Here is a 23,346-nt window from a genome sequence, read left to right as displayed (position 1 = left end):
TTATGATTTCATGTTTTTTTGTGGATATTAATAAACCAGAACAATGTTATTCATCAGAATCTAATCATAAATTAAGATCCCGTTGCACCATGTCTTGCTTCTTTAAGTGAGACGGTCACTCTTTCATCATCTCTCTCCTTCAATAACTCAGCTAATATCGCTGATATTACCCACTTCTGGAATCCTATTAGAGCAAATTTTCTTCTTACTTGTGGTAACAGATGTTAAACTTGTCTTTTCCTCTTTAGCATATCTTTAAAACTAAGCAAGAAGATAGAATTTGTAGGTCAATAAGTATAGTTTTGAGATACAGGCGTTCAAAGTTTTTTCATCGTATTTTTACAAAGACAATATCGATAAATCATGATTATTATGAATTTCATGTTGTTTTTTTATATTAATTAACCAAAGCAATGCTATTTATCATAATTTAATAAAAAATGAAGATTTCTTTGCTCAATATCTTGATTCTTTAAGCGAAATGGCCACTCTTTCATCATCTCTCTCCTTCAATACCTTCCAAAATATCCACTTCTGAACTCTAATTACAGGGAATTTTCTTCTTCCTTATGTTCCTTTTTTGCTTGATGAATCTCTTGCCGAAACTAAGAAAAAGCAGATGTAAGAGCGAGTGAATGTCAGAAGTCAAACTCAAACATGTACTCTCTCCTGAGTTTTGTGCTAGCACTGAAAGGTATAATTATAAAACTCCCTGTCGTATGACTCATCGAATCTATACAGATATCATTGCTCGAAATATGTTTCATATTAAAATGTAATAATCATCAAAATTTATGATAACAAAAGAAATACTGCATTTTCTTCTTGGGATCAATGTTTTTAGTTTATGGGTTACTTTAATAATTACACTGGAACCAAGAAAGAGGAATTTTTACAAAATATTTTGTAGAGTCATTTTCCATTGCCATACGAAACTCAGTGAACTTTTTCAGGAATTTGTGGTTGTCATCCTATACCCTAATATATTTACATACCGGCTGGGCACCTTAAAATATAATAATAATGAGTTTACAGTATCTTACTGTAAACGACACCTTCAAGCACGGCATTCAATTTTGTCAGCTTAAACCAAAAACTTTGGGCAGATATTATCCATGATAAAAGATCATGACTTTTAAAGATGCATTTGTGTTTCATTAAATCTTCATTTTATTTTTGTATATAATTTTGGGTGCATTTTAACCATCAACTAGTGCTGATTTTTTTTTCTACTCTACTTTATCGCTGAGTGTTGTTAGATACAAACAAGAGTTTAGTTGATACTTATACAAAGTGTGATATGGCAATGACTATCACTTTGTGAGTCTTGGTGATTGTTTTCAGTTTGTAAGTCATCTTACATTGTACTGGCGCTGGGCTAATAATGTACAATTTCCTATGAAAAGTATTAAGAACTAAAATACCATGATAAAAAGCACATGGAAAGAATGTAGTGCAGATGAGTTACTTAGTGTGATATTTAACCGAATATAGGACCTTTGATGTCAGGATGCCAGAGAACTCAAAATCAACCAATCAATCAGCCGAAGATAAGTGTTGGTTACTGACTAGCTGGATTATGAGTTGACCCACCCTATGGCCGCAGGCATTTGTGAATTCTCACTTTTCACACCTATCTCTGTTACCTAAGCACTGAATTAGGAGGGCTGACTGTACCTTCTTGTCAAAAGAGGCTATAAGCAGAAAGAGTAACAGCAATGACAACTCTTCAAGCTGCTCCCTGGATTAACCAATGGTCAGGCACAGTCTGTTTTTTAGTCAAGACAAGCAACTTGTCCGACTCTGACAAGAGGAGGGCTCTCAAGAACTTTATCCAGATGAATGCCAGAGCCATTGAGTTTTTGACCCGTCAAGCTACAAACCAGTAGGTAAATTTGGTACTGAAGAGGTGCAATGCTCTGGTCTATAAACTTAGAAAACAGATCGGCCATCAGGAGATTTGAAATCTCAGAAACTAATCCTTAAAAGGTCTTTTCTGTTTCCGACAGAGGGAAATGAGGCAGTAATCGAGAAGTGGAGGAAGGCTAGCTAGGACTCACTTCTTCACTGGACAGTATTCCTCTGGCGGCCACAGTTTGCCTTCACTTCCCATTAGGTAAGATTTTTTACCCCAGTTCAGCAATCTGAGAGGTTGGCACAGAGAAGTGTTCCTCGCCCCACCTATTCCACCCTGAGGTGGGGAAAAAACCAGCCCCTTCTAAGCAGACAAGGTCAAAGTTGACGCTGATGCAGGGAGAAAAGAAAAACAGCAATGAAGGTAGGAAGGCATTCCTACCATGACTCCACCTGTGGGAGGATGGGTTCAACCCAGATAGATGTAGTGGGCGTATCACGGGTCGGAAAGATAGATAGTAGATGTCCTTCGTTCCGTATAATACCTCCCATTCATCAGGTCTCCCTTATCCCTAGTTCGACAGCCAGCGATGTCATTATCTTATCGCCAGGGATTGGTGAAGGACTCTTCAGTCAACTTTCTTGTGGATATGGTGTTCATGGGCTGAAGACTAGTCATGGACATAATTGTCCTGAGTGAGTTTGTTACAAACATCTATCAAGTTAGAGACTGCAGCTACAGTCAGGCAGATGATCAAGTCTTTGAACTTCATGATGACAATTGATCTCAAGAACGTGTACTTCCAGATTCCAGTTCATCTTGCCACCGGGAAGTACCTCCGCTTTGTTGTGGCCAACAGAATGAATATACCTATTTGGGGTGCCTTTTTCCAGGCTCTAGACAGTGCTAAAAATCTTCATCAGAATCTTTATGCTAGTGTCATCATGGGTACACGCCCACGATATTCGTCTCTGATGATATCTAGATTAGCTGATCATGGCTAACACGGAGAAAACCCTTCAGTTTCACTAGATAAATTCTTTCATTTGTCATAATCTAGAAATCGGGGTGAATCAGGAGAAGTCCATTCTATTGCTCAGGTAAAGAAGCATCGACTCGGAATGGACATCTACACAGTCTTTAGGAAAACCTTTCCATCTCAGGAAAGGGTAGCATACCTGAGACAAGGGGCACTCCCCTTTCTTTGTCACACCCATTTGCCATCTCACCAGTGGAAGAAATTACTGGGAAAACTAGACTACCTAAAACGTCTCATTCCTATTAATACTTTTAACCTAAAATTGCTCCAAAGGGCGTTTAAGGGATATTCTTCTCAATATTTTGGCCCCCCCCCCCTTTTTTATTGGTTCCAATAAGAGAAGATGCAAGACATGACTTAGGATGATGGCTCGATGCGACAAACAATTTAGGGGCCCTTCTATTTTAATGCCTCCACCAGAACTCATATTATTCATGGATGTAACAAAGAAATGTTGGCAAGTACACCTCTGTCAGTATATGGGCATCAGGACCATGGTCCAATCAAGGTCATTGGTGCCACATGAATATATTGAAATTTCGAGCAGCTCTCCTTGAACTTCAACATTTTCATCCACTTTTAATAGGTCACTCTGTGGTGCTAATGAGAGACAACACCATCATAATGGCATATGTAAATAAACAAGGAGGTACCTTGGCACTTTAGCTTTTTCAGCTAACAGTAGAGATCCAAAAGTATGCAGGCTTAATTTTATTAATTCAACAGCCAACTTCATTCCAGGAAGAAAGAGCATTGTAGCAGACAAACTGAACAGAAAGATGACAATAGTTGACTCAGAATGGTCTTTGAATCCTAACATAATGGCATTGTAGGTCTCACTGATGATCGAGCTCTTTGCTATATCACTAAACCACAAACACACAGTTCAATGGTTTTTGGTGCCCGAACTGGAAGCAAAATTAAATGACACATTCTAGCTTACCAGGGACGACCTCGACAAATACTTTTCCATTGTTTAAAGGTTTAAAGGCTGCTCATAAATGGCAGAGGCAAGGGACTGCGACATTGCCCTATCAAGCAGGACAATGCCCTAGAGAGTGACCATATATACATATGATCAGCACCCAAGCCCCCTCTCCATCTAAGCTAGGACCAGGAAGGCCAGGCAATGGCTTCTGATGACTCAGCAGATAGTCCTATAAGCTCCCCCAAACCTCCTATCCTTTGCTCACAAGGATGGTGAGGTTGCAGAGACCAAAGGAACTAACAAGTTTGAGCGGAAATCAAACCCCAGCATGGCAGTCACCAATCAGGGACGTTACCACTTCGATCACCACAACCCTTCCTATTAAGGAGTGTCCTAAATTGGGTCAAAACAACCCCAAGAAGAATATACCCGAACCTTTTACTTCTGCTGATAGAATTTCCTCCTCTTCGCAACCTGCTGTGCCAATCACATCCCCAAGATCTTCCAGAGCACAATGAATCCATTCGACTTCACCTAATAAGGTTAGCCAGCATTTTCTTTTTCAGAAAGCTTTTTTTTTTTTTTTGTGCGTAAATTTATGTAAATCATGTCTGATTACCTCCACATATTTCAACCTCTGCCATTCAGTCATGTGTGCCACCTGTCATTGGTGTCATAGAAGGGATGTTTCTCCTCAATGAGCCTCTATCAGATTAATAGCCAAATTTTATATGTTATGATATAGAATGTCATTCCCTACATTTCTAATGAGAGGGAGTTCGTAGTAACAAGGCCAAACCATTAGTAGACATATTCCACAAGGAGTATTCTTTATTGCACCGGCTGTGGATCTGCTTGTTCGGTCACACCATTAGTGCACGAGGTGTATGGAACCTTTACTCTCACTACTTTCAGTATCCATGTTCAGGAATCCCGAGATAGGTTTCTAGACACTTGAAACAGGAACTTCTCTCCACCTAGGGACGAGTCTCTTATGTAAAGGACGAATATTTGTATTTGACCAGGAAAGATGACAACTGTATGGTAAGGAAAAATACAAATTATCTCCAAATTCATCATGTTTAAGGTCGAAGTAAGAGCTTAGTAGCCTCTTGGTGAGTGGGTCTTATCATCCACCCTCCCGCTAACTACCACCACCTTATTGTATGTTTTAACTTTAAGCAGCTTTGTCAAATCACACCCATATTAAAGGACTCTGGTTTCAATTGTTAGGAAAAATATAATTTAGAAAACATTTTTTTATTTAGGTGTATATGATTCGTGCAAATTCTTACTCTATAATGATAGTAGCATTTTTACTTACGTCAGCCCGATTATCATCCTTCATGACAGGAACAGGAGTCAGTGATAAATATCGCATATCTTCAGTGGAATTCATGGCGTCCCATCTAAATCCTAAATTCATGTTAGGTGTAGGATTCCTGGCGAGAAATAGAATTATAAGAGCGAGACTTTGTGTAAAAGTTGAATTTTTAGTTTTATAATATTGATGATTAATCTTTAGTTTCAATATATTGTGAATGATTAATTTGCTTTTTGTTCTTGAATTGTAAACTTAATAAATTTCAACTTCAATATCAGGCTTCAACATGCTTGAACTAAAAATCAATCATAAAATATCAATTGAATATCATTTATAGTTTGTTTTATTTCCTATGTGGTTTAGGGGTGGAAATATGGGAGCATTTACTTACTTGTAAAGGGTTACAGGACAAAAAAAAAAAAAAAAAAAACAGTATTAAGGATTTATTTACTCAATGAGGGAAGTAGTTCATTATATAATAAGGCAATGGAAATTAGGGGAGTATCTAGGAAGAAGAAAGTGTTGTCAGGTCAGGTTTCAGCTAATAATGATGTCCTGCCCTAGGTACCAATGCTTGACAGTGACTCAAGTACTATGCCCACACACATCTTGAGCATTATGGTGTGTATTGTGAAGCCAGGAAGCAGGAACTTTTGCCATAACTTTCATTGTACACTATTCAAGAATACACAAATTATTCATCATAAAGTAAGAGGCATCTTAAGTTTTATTTCCGAGGATCCCCTACTGAACAAGTATTGCTTAAGGCATCATAGGTTGTATTAGTTTGAAATATGAAGTTTTGACGTTTGCTAATTCCAGCCAACAAGTAAATGTTGCCACAGGGTAAAATCATGTATTATTATTATTATTATTATTATTATTATTATTATTATTATTATTATTATTATTATTATTATTATTTTTATTATTATTATTATTATTATTATTATTATTATTATTATTATTATTATTATTATTATTATTACAATCTAAATCCGTAGTTGGAAAAGCAGGATGCTATAAGTCGAAGGGCTCAAACAGGGAAAATATCCCAGTGACAAGAGGAAACAAGGAAATAAATAAACTGCAAAGGAAGTAATGAACAATCAAATTAGTAAAGAAAATTGAAGATTGGTAACAACATAAAATTATATCTTTCTTATGTAAACTATAAAAAAAATGAAAATAAACAAGAGGAGAGAAATAAGATAGAATAGTGTGCCCGAGTGATCCCCAAAGCAAGAGAACTGTAATCAAAGACAGTGGAAGACAATGGTACAGAGGTTATTATACTACCCAAGACTAGAAGAACTGCTTACCATAAGTAGAAAGTCTCATGTACCCTTACCAAGAGGAAAGTAGCCACTGAACAATTACGGTGAAGTAGTTATCCCCTTGAGCGAAGAACTGTTTCAGCAATCTCAGTAATGTCAGGTGTATGAGGACAGAGAAGAATGTAGAAAGTGTAGGCCACACTATTTGGTATATATATATATATATATATATATATATATATATATATATATATATATATATATATATATATATATATATATATATGTATATATACATATATATATATATATATATATATATATATATATATATATATAGGCAAAGTAACATGTGCCATAACCAGAGAGAGGGATCCAGCATAGTACTGTCTGGACAGTCAAAGGACCCAATAACTCTCTAGCGGTAGTATCTCAATAAGTTGCTGGTGCCTTAAGCATCCTGCTACCTTCCAAAGGAGTTAATTTAATTATAAGAAAGTAGGAAATCATTAACCAATATTAACACATTTGATATAGATGGACTTAAAATTGCAACATTTACATTCCATGAAAAAAAAATTTCCCTCCTTCAATAAACATCTCTCAAACATCATCATAGACTGTTCGAAATTGTAGGTGCTTCAGATGCACTTATCGTGGAGTGTTTTCTACTGGACAAGCTGTTGTTGGATAACTGCACTACTTTCTGTTCAAAAGCTTCCAAAGACATACTCGACAAGTGGAAAGTCAGGGGGTTGTTCAAGGCAGTGTATAAGCCGAGTGGAAGGGAACTGTCACCTTGTCATATAATGGTTAAGGTCATATGTGAAAGATTTATAATATCCCTAATTGAGGCAGTGTCCTGGTATAGCATGCCATATAAGTCAGGGCACAATTAGGGATCCATACCTCTAAAAGTAGTGTTCCAATATTATTGGTAACATGATGCCAAAAGAAATGGGGAAAACAGAGGACCCTGCATCCATTAAGGTCGTGGATGAGGTAATGGTGTAACCACCAAATGTTTAATGGAAAACACAATGAAGAAGACATATTGTGGTTGAAATCAACAAATAAAAAAGTATATTTGCGTCGGTGTAATACAACACATCCTTCTTCTTGTGATGAAGGACATGAAAAGGCTGAGGATATCAAAATGTAATACAGTGCACCTATGCGCAAGAGCTTTTATGAAGATAGGAAGAATATCAAAGTCTTTTACAATGAGTATTTATTTACATGTGTGGAATCAGCAGAGATAAGAGCTCCACGCATACTCTAGTCAACATAGAGACATTAACAAGAATGTATATGAAGTTGGAAATAAATCCATGGGACTACTAGGGTTAGAAGCAATCAAACAGCAAGAGAAGAAGTGAAAGAGGATGAGAGAATACATACAAAAAAATAATGAAAATACTTAAGTCAAACCTTACCCTTGAAAGTACGTTGAAAAGCATTAACAACTGGGCAGTTACAGTAACCAAGTAAATTGCAGGAATAATGGGTTGGAAGAATTCATAACTATTTAGTATAGATAGAAACATATGTACGCTACGAAACACTGCACTTACGGGAAAACATGAAAAAAACTATTTTCAATATGTAGAGAAGGGGAAAAGATTGTTCAGCATAAAGGACTGCATTATCATCAGAAGCAGAGCAATGAGCATTACCTAAAATCCGTGAGGATGAATGTCTGAGTGCATGGGAAGAAAAAACTGTTAAGGAAGATAAAGACCCATATGTATATAAATATACGAAAGGAATAATAAAAAAAGGAGGATGGTAAGGAAAAAAAATAACAATGAACATAGAAATATGGCAGTTAGTATAAATATGGAAACTCAAATTAGAAACAGACGGCTTTGCAATGCCAGTAAAAGATCAAGTTCTAATAACTCGATACTTTTAAAGTGCAATAGATGGAAATAACATAATATCAAAGAGAATTAAATGCATGATAAAGAAAGATCCCGTAACCCACTTTACCATTAAATTTTTGCTTTGACATTTGTAAAAATCTTTGTCCATGGTGGAATGATTTGTCAGTGAATGGGACAAGTGGGAAAGCAAGTGTCTTTTCCTAGATGTTTCTGTTTCTACTACTGTACTCCTACAAACATTTGAGTTTGTTGTGTGTGTAAGTATTCGAATTAGCTGTGTCTATAAGCATTTGACTTTATTGTCTATAAGCATTCCAGTTTTCGGCGTCCATAAGCGCTTGAGTTTTAAAGTGCATAAGCATTTAAGTGTGATTTGTCCAAAAGCATTTGAGTTTCCTGTGTTTATAAACATTTGAGTTCGCTGTTTGCATAAATATCTGAGTTTGATGTGTTTATGAGAATTTGAGTTTGTCGCACCTATAAGTTTTGAGTTGGCTGTGTCTATTAGCATTTAATTTTACTGTGTCTAAAAGCATTTGAATTTGCTGTGTCTCTAAACATTTGAGTTTTGTATGTATAAACATTTATTTTTTTTTTGTCTGTAAGCAATTTAGTTTGATGTGTTTATAAGCATTTGCATATGCTGCATCTTTAAGCATTTGAGTTTCCTGTGTCTATAAGAATTCGAGTTTCCTGTGTCTATAAGTATTGAATTTACTGTGTCTGTGAGCATTTGAGTTTGTTGTGTCTATAAGCATATGAGATTGATGTGTCTATAAACATTCAAGTCCTGTCTATAGGTATTCGAGTTGCTGTCTATTAGTATTTGAGTTTGCTGTGAGGTTGTTTTATTGGTAGTAGGTTGGCCAGGGCCCAGCTGCCCTATGGGATACTTCTGCTCGAGTAACTGGGTCCTTTGACTGACCAGAATGTTCTACATAGGATCCTCTCTCTGGTTACGGCTCTTTTTCCGTTTGTCTATACCTCCATCGGATAGTCTGGCCTATTCTTTCCAAATTTTCCTCTTCCCTCATACACCTGACAACACTGAGATTACCAAACAATTCTTCTTCGGTCAAAGGATTAACTACTGCACTGTAAATGTTCAGGGGCTACTTTCCTCTTGGGAAGGATAAAATAGACTCTTTAGCTCAAAAATCAAAACATTGTTTTTATTCTTGGGTAGTGCCATGGCCTCTGTACCATTGACTCCACCTGTCTTGGGATAGAGTTCACTTGCTGGAGGATACACTGGAGCAATCTAGTATATATTATATTTCTTCTTCATTCTTTTTTAGCATTTATAGTTTATAAACGAAAGATCTATATCAAAGTTGATGCTGTTCTTAAAATATCTTATTCTAATTGTGCATTACTTCATTTTTTTTTATTTATTTCATTGATTCCATTCATAATTATGCTATTTTCCCTTTGTTGGATTCCACTGGCATATAGCATCTTGCTTTTGTAACTTAGATTATAGCTTCGATAATAATAATAATAATAATAATAATAATAATAATAATAATAATAATAATAATAATAATAATAATAATAATATTTACAGGTTAGGTAAAATTTACAAGTTGAACAAAAGAATACAGTGAACAAGCTACGCGTACGGGTTTGCTGTCTCCTTTCCTCAGGCTTGAGGTGGAAACGATTTCGTTGTTGAACATTGCTTGGCCCTTACGGCCAGACACGGGCTCTTGCACTCTTGCAGCCCGTAGGGTGGAAACGGTTGTTGTTGAAGAACGCCTGGCCCTTTTAGCCAGACACGAGCTTTTGCAATCTTGCAGCCTGTAGCAAGAACTACGGTCTGCATGATTGCTAAAGCCCGTGTCTGGCTAAAAGGGCCAGGCAATCTTCAACAACAACCATTTCCACCCTACGGGCTGCAAGAGTGCAAGAGTCCGTGCCTGGCCGTGAAGGCCAGGCAATGTTCAATAACGAAATCGTTTCCACCTCCCAAGCCTGAGGAAAGGAGACAGCACACCCGAAACGCATAGCTTGTTCACTGTATTCTTTTGTCCGACTTGTAAATTTTACCTAACCTGTAAATATTATTATGGTGGAAACGGTGATAGCTACGTCCTCATATATGACAATTCTGGCTTAGGCACAGATGTGGCAAATTTACATCGGGCATCGTGGGTGGAGTGAATATTGAGATTGATAGAATGGTGGGTCCTCATTGGCTAAGCTAGTAGCCGAGAGCAGCATTAGTTTAGTCAGACTACTTTCCCACTCACTCATGGGTGATGAGTCACCATCTTGTCCTCCAGCAGCTGGGCTCTGATTAGTGGGAGCGCTTGCCGAGAGGGTATCAAGACTAGGCATGCTCACCAGTTGCTAGTCTAAGGAGTTTTGGTCGGTAGTGTCTTGATCGGTAGAGTTGTCTTGGCTGGAGATGTCTTGGTTTGTAGGGTTACTCCTTAGTGTGTTGTTCCTTTGACAGGAAGGGAGAAGGAACATTTCCTGGGTAGTATCAAATGACGGTTTTTCTCTCTGTATAAGTAGAGCTTCAAGTATTCAAAATCTTCTGCTATCTTGAGTACAGCCGATTATCTTACTGTTCTTGATTATTTCTTATGTTTAATGTTGTTATGGACGTGGAATAATAATAATAATAATAATAATAATAATAATAATAATAATAATAACAATAATAATAATAATAATAATAATAATAATAATAATAATAATAATAATAATAATAATAATAACACAAGTGAAGCACAAGCACATGACCAGTACAAGGAAAAACATGGTGATACGAGGAATATAGCAAAACTCACTGGTCAACAAACTAAGGAAATACATATTGCCCATTTATCGCAGTACCGTAGGATTCATAGAAGAGAAAAAATTATACCTACACTTATGAAATGAAATGAAAATGCTATGGGAATTTCAAATGGGGTTGTGCTCATAATGTTACGAGGACTAGGCAGAAGTATTTTATTTTTTAATCCGGGATGATTCAATGCCAAAAATAGCTCTAGGACTCTTGTAGAATTACATACTACTGGAAAAACGGTAAATAGGGAAAACCTATGGATTCATTAGGATGAAGAATGCATTCCAGATATCCATCCACACCGTAATCAAAAGTCTACGAAAACTCTGATTAACAAAACATAATGATGATGAGAGATGATGATGATGATGAGATTGATGATGATGATTATATGAACGTTTTTGATTTCCCAGGTTTTTAAACAAGCATCTTACCCTGTTATAGCAAAGTTCGTCCAGAGATCAATCATGATTTCCTGCAGGAACAAATCATCTGCACGGCTGATGGGAGTAATCCCATATAGGGAATCGAACAGGAAAATCAGGTCATCAGCATGAGCAACCCCTAGAAAGGGAGAAAATGAAGAGTTCCCTTTATTTCCTATTTTCTGTGTTTTATGGATTCCTACATCAACTTTTTAATACATTAACTTATTCCGTACATACTTGTATTCTCCCAAAATCTATTTTATGTCTTTATTACGGTACAGTGTATATATATATATATATATATATATATATATATATATATATATATATATATATATATATATATATATATATATATATATATATATATATATATATATATATTTATAAATATATATAATTTTTGGGTGAGGTAATTATTTTCCACAATACCTAAAAGTTGGTTACAGGACTAACAATATTGGTTTGTAATATGCTCTTTTTTAAGAGGAATAGAAGAGAGTTGTAAAAGGGAAACTACTTGTACAGGCTTAATATTTTCATGCATATACCAGCATCCTTTGGGATCAACCACAAATTCGCACATACACAATGCAAGATACAAATAATTTTCTGAGGAACTTACATTCGTCATTATGGCCAGTGGACACATTATAGAGATCCTGATAGGAACTTTGCCCTCTGTGTTGTAGCTCGTATCTGAAGGTCTTCTTGCCATATGCTGCATCACGTGCATGTTGTATAGTCACTTCATCATGTGCCACATTCATTAATGCATCAGAGATTAGCTTAGGAAATGAAGAAAAAAAAATGGTTATTAGAGGACTCACTCTATACCCCTATTCAAGGGGGAAAAGAAAATAAACTTACACCAAGGTTCTGTCAAGTAAGAAATTAGGTTGATAATCTCAATTCGCAAGAATCTTAGGCATTTTACATCATGGTTATAAAATCGAACTTTTTTTATTATCTATATGCTTACTATACTTAACCATGTAAATGAATAAAAAGAAAAAAATAAGATTATTCTGAAGCAGTAAAAACACTACTCAAGTACATATAATCAGAAATTCAAAAACATTTCACCATTTTCTTGCTATGAAAAGTTCATTAAAAGCCTGCAATTGACTTAATGGTAATAGGTTCCCATTTATACTTCAGAAATGAACATATTTTTAAACTTGCCTTTTGAAATCTATCGGCAGATTTGAATGAGATGTCGATGTCTCCTAAGTAATGATAGAAAGCTCGGCGAGTGAGATACATCTTATCATTCTGGTTATCAAGTGAGAGGAGTTTAGGTCCGTTGCTCTCGAAATTGGCGAGGATATCTTTCGCTACCGTATCGTTCATTAAGTACACTGTGGGTGGAGGTAATCATGTGTACTAATACTTCCAAGGTAGATGTGGTGTATAATATGCATGGAGAAATGAATAAAATGAAGGGACAAGAAAAATGGAGAGATTGTAAAATAGATACAGGAGAAATTCAGCAAACCAAATGCCACCATGTTAACAGAATGAAACAATCTAGCCTCTAAAGAAGTTATAATTTGCTAAAAAAACACATTTAAAGTAATTAGACAAGGGCCTAGATCTAGCATTTACCTAATAGAGTTTTTAAACAAAGATATCAAATAAATTAAAGTCAGAAGAAGATATAATAGTAAATCAAATGAAACATAACCGAAATAATATCTTATTCACTTTGGGCAGGAAATGCGTAACACATACTGCACAGGTAATTTAATTTTTTGGTTATACATTACTGCATACATGCTCACCAGATACGTATTTTTACTGGGTTACATACATATACACTTTCATACATAAATAATACAAATCTTTAAAAAATAGTTTGCATTTATCCTAGCTATACTAACGGGAGTCGTTTAATTATTTGAATGGGTTCACTCCAATGCTGTTTGTCTACTACCAGAGTCATGGAAATATTGGGATTCTAGTAACATTGTGTGACTGCCAGCATCCCACTCGGCTGAATTAGCATAACCCGCATCACTCGCTTATGTTTAGGACTTGAAGGGTGGATGAGGGACATGTAGATTAAATGATTCAGGTTTGTATAGCTATGAAAAATACAAATCATTATTTTAAATTCGTAATTTAATCCAATGTAAAATACAAACCGTCGTCATTTAAATGGGAGTCTTTCTTAGGTGGGAAGAATTCTCAGGAAAAGATAGGGTTTCTGTCTGACCCTTGACCCGAATAATGAAAATTAAGACAATCTCGATGCAAGGTCGGAATATAAGCCTCATGAATAAAAGGCGAGGGACTTTAGTCAAAACCCGAACAGTATTCTGTTTTTTTTTTTATGAACAAATTTAAAGTAAATTCAATATGTTCAAAGTTGAAAAATAAAGTCACAGTAATATTCTTAATTGCATAAATGGTCTTCAATAATGATACTCTCAAAGAAGGGATACTCCGAAGAGAAGAAGGAAAAATTATTTCATAATACTTTCATACACCTCATTTTCATTTTCTTTTTGCCTATACATACACCGAATTGTCTAGCCTATTCTTTACATATTCCCCTCTGTCCTCATACATCTAACATCACTGAGATTACCAAACAATTCTTCCTCCCTCAAGGAGTTGACCACAGCAATGTACTTGTTCAGTGGCTACTTTCCTTTTTATAGGAGTAGAAGAGACTCTTTACCTATGGTAAGCAGCTCTTCTAGAAGATGAACACTCCAAAATCAAACCCTTGTTCACTGGTCTTGATTATTGCAATAGTGGTTTCCTTATCTCCATATTTTATTTTAATTCCTAATTATTTTTCTCGTGGTTTCCTTATTTCCTTATTTTATTTGATTCCTAATTACTTTTCTTGTGGTTTCCTTATTTCCTTTCCTCACCGAGCTATTTTCCATGTTGAAGCCCTAGGGATTATAGCATTCTGCTTTTCCAATTAGGGTTATAGTTTGGCAAGTAATAATAATAATAATAATAATAATAATAATAGTAATAATAATAATAATAATAATAATAATAATAATAATAATAATAATAATAATAATAATAATAATAATAATAATAATATACAGGTATGAAAATAATGACTAATGAATGATTATGACAAGGGTTAACCTTACGGCAAAGTTGCAAGTCTCGGACTTTGTTGTGCAGCTACCATTGGGTCCGAAAAGAAACTATGCAATGATCTATGGTTGCAGTCTTTAAATTAATGTGCTTTGAAGAAGGCTGTCTGTTTCTTCCAAACACACCTCTCAGCTACTGAGTGGTTTTTGTGGAATACTATGTTTGAGGCAACAGCACTTGTGTCAAGAGCTTTGGGACTGGCCCCAGTCGGTGCTTCTCCAAAAGATCTCTTCATGGATGACTGACTTCACGTTCCAGAAAGATATGGTATTTTGGCTTACACCCTTCTTGTTTTGAAGTGTTCTTTCACACAAGTTAGGGATGGACTTTTTGGAAGAGGGCAGTTCTTTTATGGTAACGATGAACTGCACTTACATAACAAAGTAACAAACTGTCCGGATCATCAGTTACCTCCTGGATCGATGAGTTTAGTCTATTATTATTATTATTATTATTATTATTATTATTATTATCATTATTATTATTATTATTATTATTATTATTATTATTATTATTATTATTATTAGCTAAGCTACAATTCTTGTTGGAAAAGTAAGATGTTATCAAATCAAGGGATCCAATACGATGGAAAACCGTATTGAGGTAGAGAAAAAAGGAAATAAATGAGATACATGAAAAGTAATGAACATTTAAAATAAAACACTGACAAAACCGTAACAAAACGTAAATGAATATTTTATATATATACACTAATAAAAGACTTATGTCAGCTTATTCAAAATAAAAACATTTTCTGCGATTTTAAATATTTGAAGTTCCTCTGATTAAACTATATGTTTAGGAAGATCATTCCACAACTTGGTCACACCTGCAATAAAACTTCTAAAATACTGTGTAGTCTTGCCCATTATGATGGAGGAGGCATAACTATTAGATTGATTGATTGATTGAGTTGAAGCTTTCTGGCATACTAACAACATATTCAAATTAAGTGCATACCTAGTATTACAAACAAGATGGTACTATCATGAAAGATTTGAATGCAGCGAATGGTCAGAATAATGAAAAATCTTATGCAACAAGCATAAAGAGCCAACTGACGACGGTGCCATAGATTACATTTCAGATAAAAAAGAAAACAAAGAAAAAAAAAACGATGGACCTTAAGTCCCCATATCTACACAATTATTTGAAAATAATTGTTCGAGTCAACGGTTCTTTTTTCAGTGCTTCTGAAGATTTCCAGATAGTTTGCACCACAACCTCCTAATTCTGAAGTTAGAAATGATATAATGAGGATATATATTGTGTTTGCGCCTGTCTTCACTTTATGTTATGTAGCTCGCTCTCTATTAGTGAAGAGGTTAAAACTAGAAGGAAGAACCACTTAACCTGAAGCTTTGTTGAGGGCCCTCTTTGGCGACCTCAGAACCTTAATCACACTCCTGGGAGGGTGCTTAAGTGCCTGAAGTAAATATGTTTACTCCAAACTCTTATTCAAAGCTGAGAGTTCCCACGAGGCGGAGATGTCAATTCCATTCAAGATCCAAAGACCATTCTGAAACAAATATCATCCCTAGTCTTCTGAGATTTTCTTCTGTTATGTTCCTCTTCCCTTAAATGAATCATTCAGAAAGGGGAACAACATTTACTTAGGCCCAACGTTGTACTTCCAATACTAGCTGGCAGAGCAGATGGAATACAGAGCAATGCCTGCCCCAAGCCCCGTTTGTTTAATAAGTCAATAAAATCTTGTTGTCACTCATCAACACTACCTAGTGAAACTTGAATGTCTTCTAAAAAGTGGAGTACCGCTAGGTATCATACAATCAATTTTATATATTTCAAGTTGATGGACTTGTCTTACTGTCTCCCTTTACTGACATCTGTTCGTTCTTTCGATGGGCTTCCTATCCCTGGCGAGAAGCATAAAAAATAAAAAAATAAATAAAAAAAAAACTGAGGAAATGTATAGAGATCCAACTAACAGATTATTATCCTTTAGTCACTATGAGGAGTCTGCCTTTACATCATGGGGGATCTTCAAAAGAGCTAATGTGGCATCTGTTATCTCCGGCCATCTACTCATTAGCACCCATTAGAGAGAGCGAAGCTGCATCCTCCCGAAGGGTAGAACCTTCTGTAGGGAGGAAAGATAGCCCAAGAGCTTCTGCCATGATTGTGGTGGAAGGAAATCCTTTACCAGAAAGGGAGCCCAGAGTTCACAAATTTTTTTTTTTTTTTTTTTTTTTTTTTTTTTTTTGCCTTGATTAGGTTGGTGGGGGTAATTTTTAAGATTAACTCGACCCTAGCAAATTCTCCGAATCAGACCCTTGTTTATGTAACAACACTACCATCTCTGGATTAATTCGAAACTAGCATGTTGAGAATATGGCCCTTATTACGAGGCTTTAGAAAAAGTCTGTCAATTGTACAATGTTTATCTGAAACTTGGGAGCTTGGCAGTTTACCAAGTTTTTCTATACACCTAATCAAGCTGATATATTTTAAAATGTGGGAGGCCTCCCCAGCATCTCATGATTGTAGCTCTGAGTACAGAACCCTTGAGTCATCTACTGTCATCTCTGTAATTTGTTCAGGAGAGTCCTCAATCATGATTAGTTGTAAGATCCAGATATCTAGAACTCTGTCTTCTCCCAAAAGTACTCAGTTCCTGTTTTGGGATTGGGGATTTTTTACTCTTTCTGGAATATCTTTCCTCTCTCGTCTGTGTACTGAAGTATGAGATGAAATAAAAGAACCCAAACAGAAAGGGGTTTGATTAAAATTAGTAAAATGTTCATAGTTATATTAGAAGGGAGAAGAGAGAAACAGTTTTGGCTCCTTCCTCTGAGCTAGAATCCTGCGGTTAAGAACAAGACAAATGTAGTGTATCAAACCGAGAGCATTTATATCCTTATGCTGAATAATCTGAAGCAGAGTCCGACCCTTCTATCTTACGTGGATGATGGTCTTGAAAGTCCGTGGTCAGTGCAATATGAGGAAATAGCGTGTATGGTTGTTCTGCCCGCTTTATTTTAAAATTTAGTGCTTATCTAGGCCTTGATTTAAATTCTCTCGCAGCTATTTCTACTGATCTAGGCAAAAGCATATTTGTGGATAACATAGAGTTACCATTTCTACTTGGACCTAAAATGGTATAAACTAATCTACTAATAAACGAAATACTATTTCCTGTCATGTAAATACGAGTTGTTGTTGCTCATGAAATAGCAGCCTCATATTCCGCTTGCAAGGGAGATGTGATGGTGTCCCGTCTACCCTGGGACACGTGAAAAAGGAGGTGCATGAATTCTTCATTGCCTGTTCCCTACCACTTATCTATACCTGCTTGGGGAAGTGAGTGTGGAATTTTTTTATGGTTCTAAAGGTGAAGGGCTAATGTTACACTCACACCTGGACGATATGACTAGGCCTGTAATACCTGGTGAGGTTTACCTGAAAAAATGTGAAACACTGTGGACTTCCTTGAAGGATTACTGGCTGCTTACTTTTGATGGGAAGTCTTACTGCCAGGACCCCTTGGAATTAAAGGAGGATGAACCTTGCTGTGAGTGGGAACTGGATACTAGTATGCAACTTCGAACAAAGGTAGAGTACTTGCAGGTGATCCATTTAGAATTTCCATTGGGGAGTGTACTTGCATTATGGATGAGAAAAATCCCCGATCTGCAAAATTAGAAATAAATCAAAGATATCCTATGCTAACCACACAGTGGGGAGAGATGAGGACCTGTAAAGTTCCATGAAATCTGACAATACTTATGCATTTGTAACGTCTCTTGTACTGGCTAGCTAACAGCTGAAGAAAAATGGTCTTTATTATTGTATAAGATTTCACATTCACTAATCGCAATGGTTGATAACACATACAAAGTTGTCATGTTGCTCTAAATGGCAGTCCTCCGTAGGTATAAAATTTTCTCCGGAAACTCCATTAGGGAAGGATCTATGAGAGAAAGATAAGGATTGGAGATGGTAGGATTCCGCTTTTTGCTCTCAGCAGATGTAGAGGCAGAACCTGAACAATTCCTTTTAGCCTTCTTCTTCTGACAACTTTTATTTTTCTCTCATTGTGACGGCGGCTAATTCTTGCAAAAATCACAAGTAGGTTAGATGAAAGAGAGCATTGTTTTCCACCACACTGAGGACACAAAAGATGGGGATATCCTCCACTCAGCTCATGAAGGTATCACAAGGACTATCTTCATGACTGAGAATGGTTCTCATATTATTTGAGATACACTCATAATCACAAATACTTAGTAAGAGAAAAATCACAAAGCACAAAATAAAGTGTAGTGTAAGCAGCCGTTGAAGCAGACACTGACCTGGAATGACAGCCATACTTTAGTAATTTGAGTTTTTCAGACTCAGTCCCTTCAACCCTATATGTGTGAGATGTTGGCAACCATAAGATTTTACCAGAATCCCAAGATTTCATTAATTCTGGTCGTAGTCAGACAGCAGCAGAGTAAACTCATTTATATTACAAGGGTCTGCATTTTGTGGAGGAACAAATGTGATATGTAACTTCCTTTATTCACTTATTTGAGAAATTTTAAACGTATCCTTTTACGGATGGTAGAGATTTACTAACAACAAAAATTATTTAGATGTATAGACTTTGCTTTCAACTTACTTGAGATAAAGCTGGCTCCTTCATTTTGGCAGAGACCAGTCATTATGTCTACTTGGTTGTATATTCCCTCCCTTAACATCTGAGCAGGATTCGCTGGCAGATAATCACCATCAGTTCGAGGTACCATGTAAAACGGCAAGGACATCACCTGTTATGATCAAGATGCAATACTCCTTAAAAAATATCAAGATTCAATAGAATTACTAATAAGTAAAGTTCCAGCGGAAAAACTCAATGTACAATACTGTTAGAGCTTCACAAGATCAAACTAGACTCACTAAACAGAAGCTAGGGACATTACCAATTTTGAGGATTATTGAACACCTTAAAAATGATAAAGGAAAACTGCAAGAACCTACAACTCAATATTTTATCAAAATGCATTATCCCAAGTTTCATCTAGTGAACAGTGGAGTACTCCAAGGGAATGTGTCGTCACTTATATTGTTTGTCCTCCTCATGGATTTTGCAATGCATAGAACAGTCAGAGATGGTGGAGAAAGGATTGGACTGGATTGGTGATAGGAATTTAGCAGACCTAGAGTATGCTGATGATGCTCTCCTAGTTAGTAGAACACCACAGGATTCACAAAGCCTGTTTACCAGAATGCATGAAATATCGCACGAGGTTTAGCTGAAGATAAATAGAAAAAACAAAGAGATGACGAGAACGCTGTATGCAATGGACGATGAAATATCATTGAAAGGAGAAAAGATTAATAAGGTAGAATCAATTAAGTATTTAGGAACTATAATCTCCAATATAGGGTCTTTAGAATTAGTGTGTACTGAAAGATTGAAAAAGGCAAATCAGACAATGGCTAGACTAAGTAAAATTTGGAAATCAAATCGCCTGTAATTACACATTAAAATCAGACTATATATCAGTTTAGTGAGATCAGTGTAACTCTATTGACATGAGAATGTTATAAATGAAAGAATATCCAATAGATTTAGTATATTTGAAAAGGGAGCCCTCAGAAGGATATTGGGAGTTGAAAGACAGGACAGGATTAGAAATGAATCTATAAGAGAAATTATTCGAGTGCCATATGTGGATGTGATCATGATGAGGGGTAGATGAAGATGGTTTTGGCATTCTCTTCGCATTTCCCAAGAGAGATTAGTTCGCCAAATGATCAGCTTGGCTCCACAAGAAACTAGAAGAGTTGGGAGAACCAGTCCTATATGGCTGGGGTATCTGAAGACCGTAGTAGATTATGAGTGGAGAAGTATCGATTTAAAAGCTCAAGATAGAGACGACTGGTGATATCTAACAGAGGGCCTTTGTGTCAATAGGCGTACGAAGAGACGATGGAAAGTTATATCTGAATTTCACCTAAGGAAATGATTATTAATATTCAGCTAAGGTCGAAAATTTTTAGGTTATATAATGAGGACATGAAAAAAACATTGAAAACTCATAGCAAAATATTTCAGTTATCCATAAAATATCTTCCTCCAAAGACCCTTTTCTATCTGATTTTGTGCGTTCATGAACTGTTTAGATTTTTTTTTTTTTTTGGTGGGGAGGCTTGAATAATAGAAGTTATGCTGATAAACTTGCCCTTCTTGCATGAAAAATTGCAAGAATTATTAAATATTTGCAGCTACTCTTTTACGGGACCCAAGTAAAAATAAAAAAAACATCATTGAAATATGTTGGATTTTTCTTGACAGAGTTTTGTAATTGTATTTTTTTTAACATTTATTTAGAAAATATAGTTTTATACGTTAATTTTCACGATTATATATATATATATATATATATATATATATATATATATATATATATATATATATATACATATATATACATACATATATATATATATATATATATATATATATATATATATGTGTGTATATACATATATATATATATATATATATATATATATATATATATATATATATATATATATATATATATATATATATATATGTATGTATATATATACATAAATATATGTATATATATTTATATATATATATATATATATATATATATATATATATATATATATATATATATATATATGTATATATATATATATATATATATATATATACATATATATATATATATATATATATATATAAATATTTAAACTTGAATATTGGTTTTTACGGTGTGGTTTTATAATTCACCATTTTCAAATTTAACATTGGTCACTCACATAGATATTCAATGAAATTGAAAAGCTCTTTTGTTTAAAAGAATTGGATCATCAAAAATCAAACCCTTGTTTTCTAGTTTTGGGTAGTACCATAGCCTCTGTACCCTGGTCTTCCATTGTCTTGGGTTAGATTTTTCTTGCTTAGGGGTACACTCCGGCAAACTATTCTATATTATTTCTCTTTCTCTATTTTTTTTAAAGTTTTTATAGTTTATGTAGGGAATATTTATCTTATTGTTACTTTTCTTAAAATATTTGATTTTTCCTTGTTTCCTTTCCTAATAGGACAATTTCTGTGTTGGAGCCTCTTGGCTTATATAATCCAGCTTTTCCAACTAGGGTTGAACATGAGCAATAATAATAATAATAATAATAATAATAATAATAATAATAATAATAATAATAATAATAATAATAATAATAAGTCTTATATCTAAAATGACTGAATGAATCATATTTTAGATGACCAATAGATGAAAATTGGTTGTATATATCTGACTAAGCTATATTTTATTTCCTGATTAAACTTTGGCCCTACGGAATTAAAAACAGTAGTCCTTTGATAGTTGTGTCAAAAAGTGAAACTAGAAATAGCAATTTGAATTGAACAATGTAATTATTAATAACAACGGGTGTCTGATGAAGCTAAACATACCAGTCAGTCGATGAGATTATCGTTTTAGACTTACACAGCAAAGAGTACATACTCTTGCTATCTCTCATATTTTAACTGTTTTAATATGAAATTTTATCTTACCTTATAAAAATGGATAAATGCACACAAACACATACACACACAGACACACACCCACCCACACACACACACATATATATATATTTATATATATATATATATATATATATATATATATATATATATATATATATAGATATATATATATATATATATATATATATATATTAGATATATATATATATATATATATATATATATATATATATAAAATATATATATTTATATATATATATATATATATATATATATATATATATATATATATATATATATATATATATATATATATATATATATATACATATATATATATATATATATATATATATATATATATATATATATATATTATATATATGTATATTTATATATATATATATATATATATATATATATATATATATGTATACATATATGTGCATATATATTTTTATATATACATATATATATATATATATATATATATATATATATATATATATATATATATATATATATGTGTGTATATATATATTTATATATATATATATATATATATATATATATATATGTACATATATATATATATATATATATATATATATATATATATACATATATATATATATATATATATATATATATATATATATATATATACCAAGGCACTTCCCCAATTTGGGGGGGTAGCCGACATCAACAAATGAAACAAAACAAAAAGGGGACCTCTACTCTCTACGTTCCTCCCAGCCTGACAAAGGACACAACCGAGATCAGCTGGTACTGCTTGGGTTCCACAGCCCACCCTCCCCCGTTATCCACCACAGATGAAGTTTCATAATGCTGAATCCCCTACTGCTGCTACCTCCGCGGTCATCTGAGGCACCGGAGGAAGCAGCAGGGCCTACCGGAACTGCGTCACAATAGATCGCCATTCATTCCTATTTCTAGCGAGCTCTCTTGCCTCTCTCACATCTATCCTCCTATCACCCAGAGCTTTTTTTACACCCGTTCTCACCCTCACCGCTTTGTTCCTAACCCTATATACTCGAGATACACCAGCCATACTCCTTAGACACGTCATCTCAAACATATTCAATTTCTGTCTCTCCATCACTTCCATTCCCCAAAACTCCGATC

The 23,346-nt window shown here is 34.6% G+C and overlaps 1 protein-coding gene across 1 annotated transcript in view; it reads right to left on the bottom strand.

Annotated features, from left to right (window-relative positions):
• Positions 1-23,346, bottom strand: part of LOC137642153 (juvenile hormone esterase-like) — an 80,851-nt gene that overhangs the window by 13,251 nt on the left and 44,254 nt on the right. Inside the window, exons 7-11 of the mRNA XM_068374693.1 lie at positions 19,291-19,438; positions 12,723-12,898; positions 12,163-12,325; positions 11,544-11,673; positions 5,147-5,264 (exon numbers count right to left, since the gene is read on the bottom strand). Coding sequence (XP_068230794.1) covers positions 5,147-5,264; positions 11,544-11,673; positions 12,163-12,325; positions 12,723-12,898; positions 19,291-19,438 — 735 coding nt within the window. The remainder of the gene's footprint in view (positions 1-5,146; positions 5,265-11,543; positions 11,674-12,162; positions 12,326-12,722; positions 12,899-19,290; positions 19,439-23,346) is intronic.

This window comes from Palaemon carinicauda, chromosome 6 (genome assembly GCF_036898095.1).
Source record: "Palaemon carinicauda isolate YSFRI2023 chromosome 6, ASM3689809v2, whole genome shotgun sequence".
NCBI lineage: Eukaryota > Metazoa > Arthropoda > Malacostraca > Decapoda > Palaemonidae > Palaemon > Palaemon carinicauda.
Note: the sequence above shows the minus strand (reverse complement) of the source record. Positions and strands in the feature narration are given on the sequence as shown.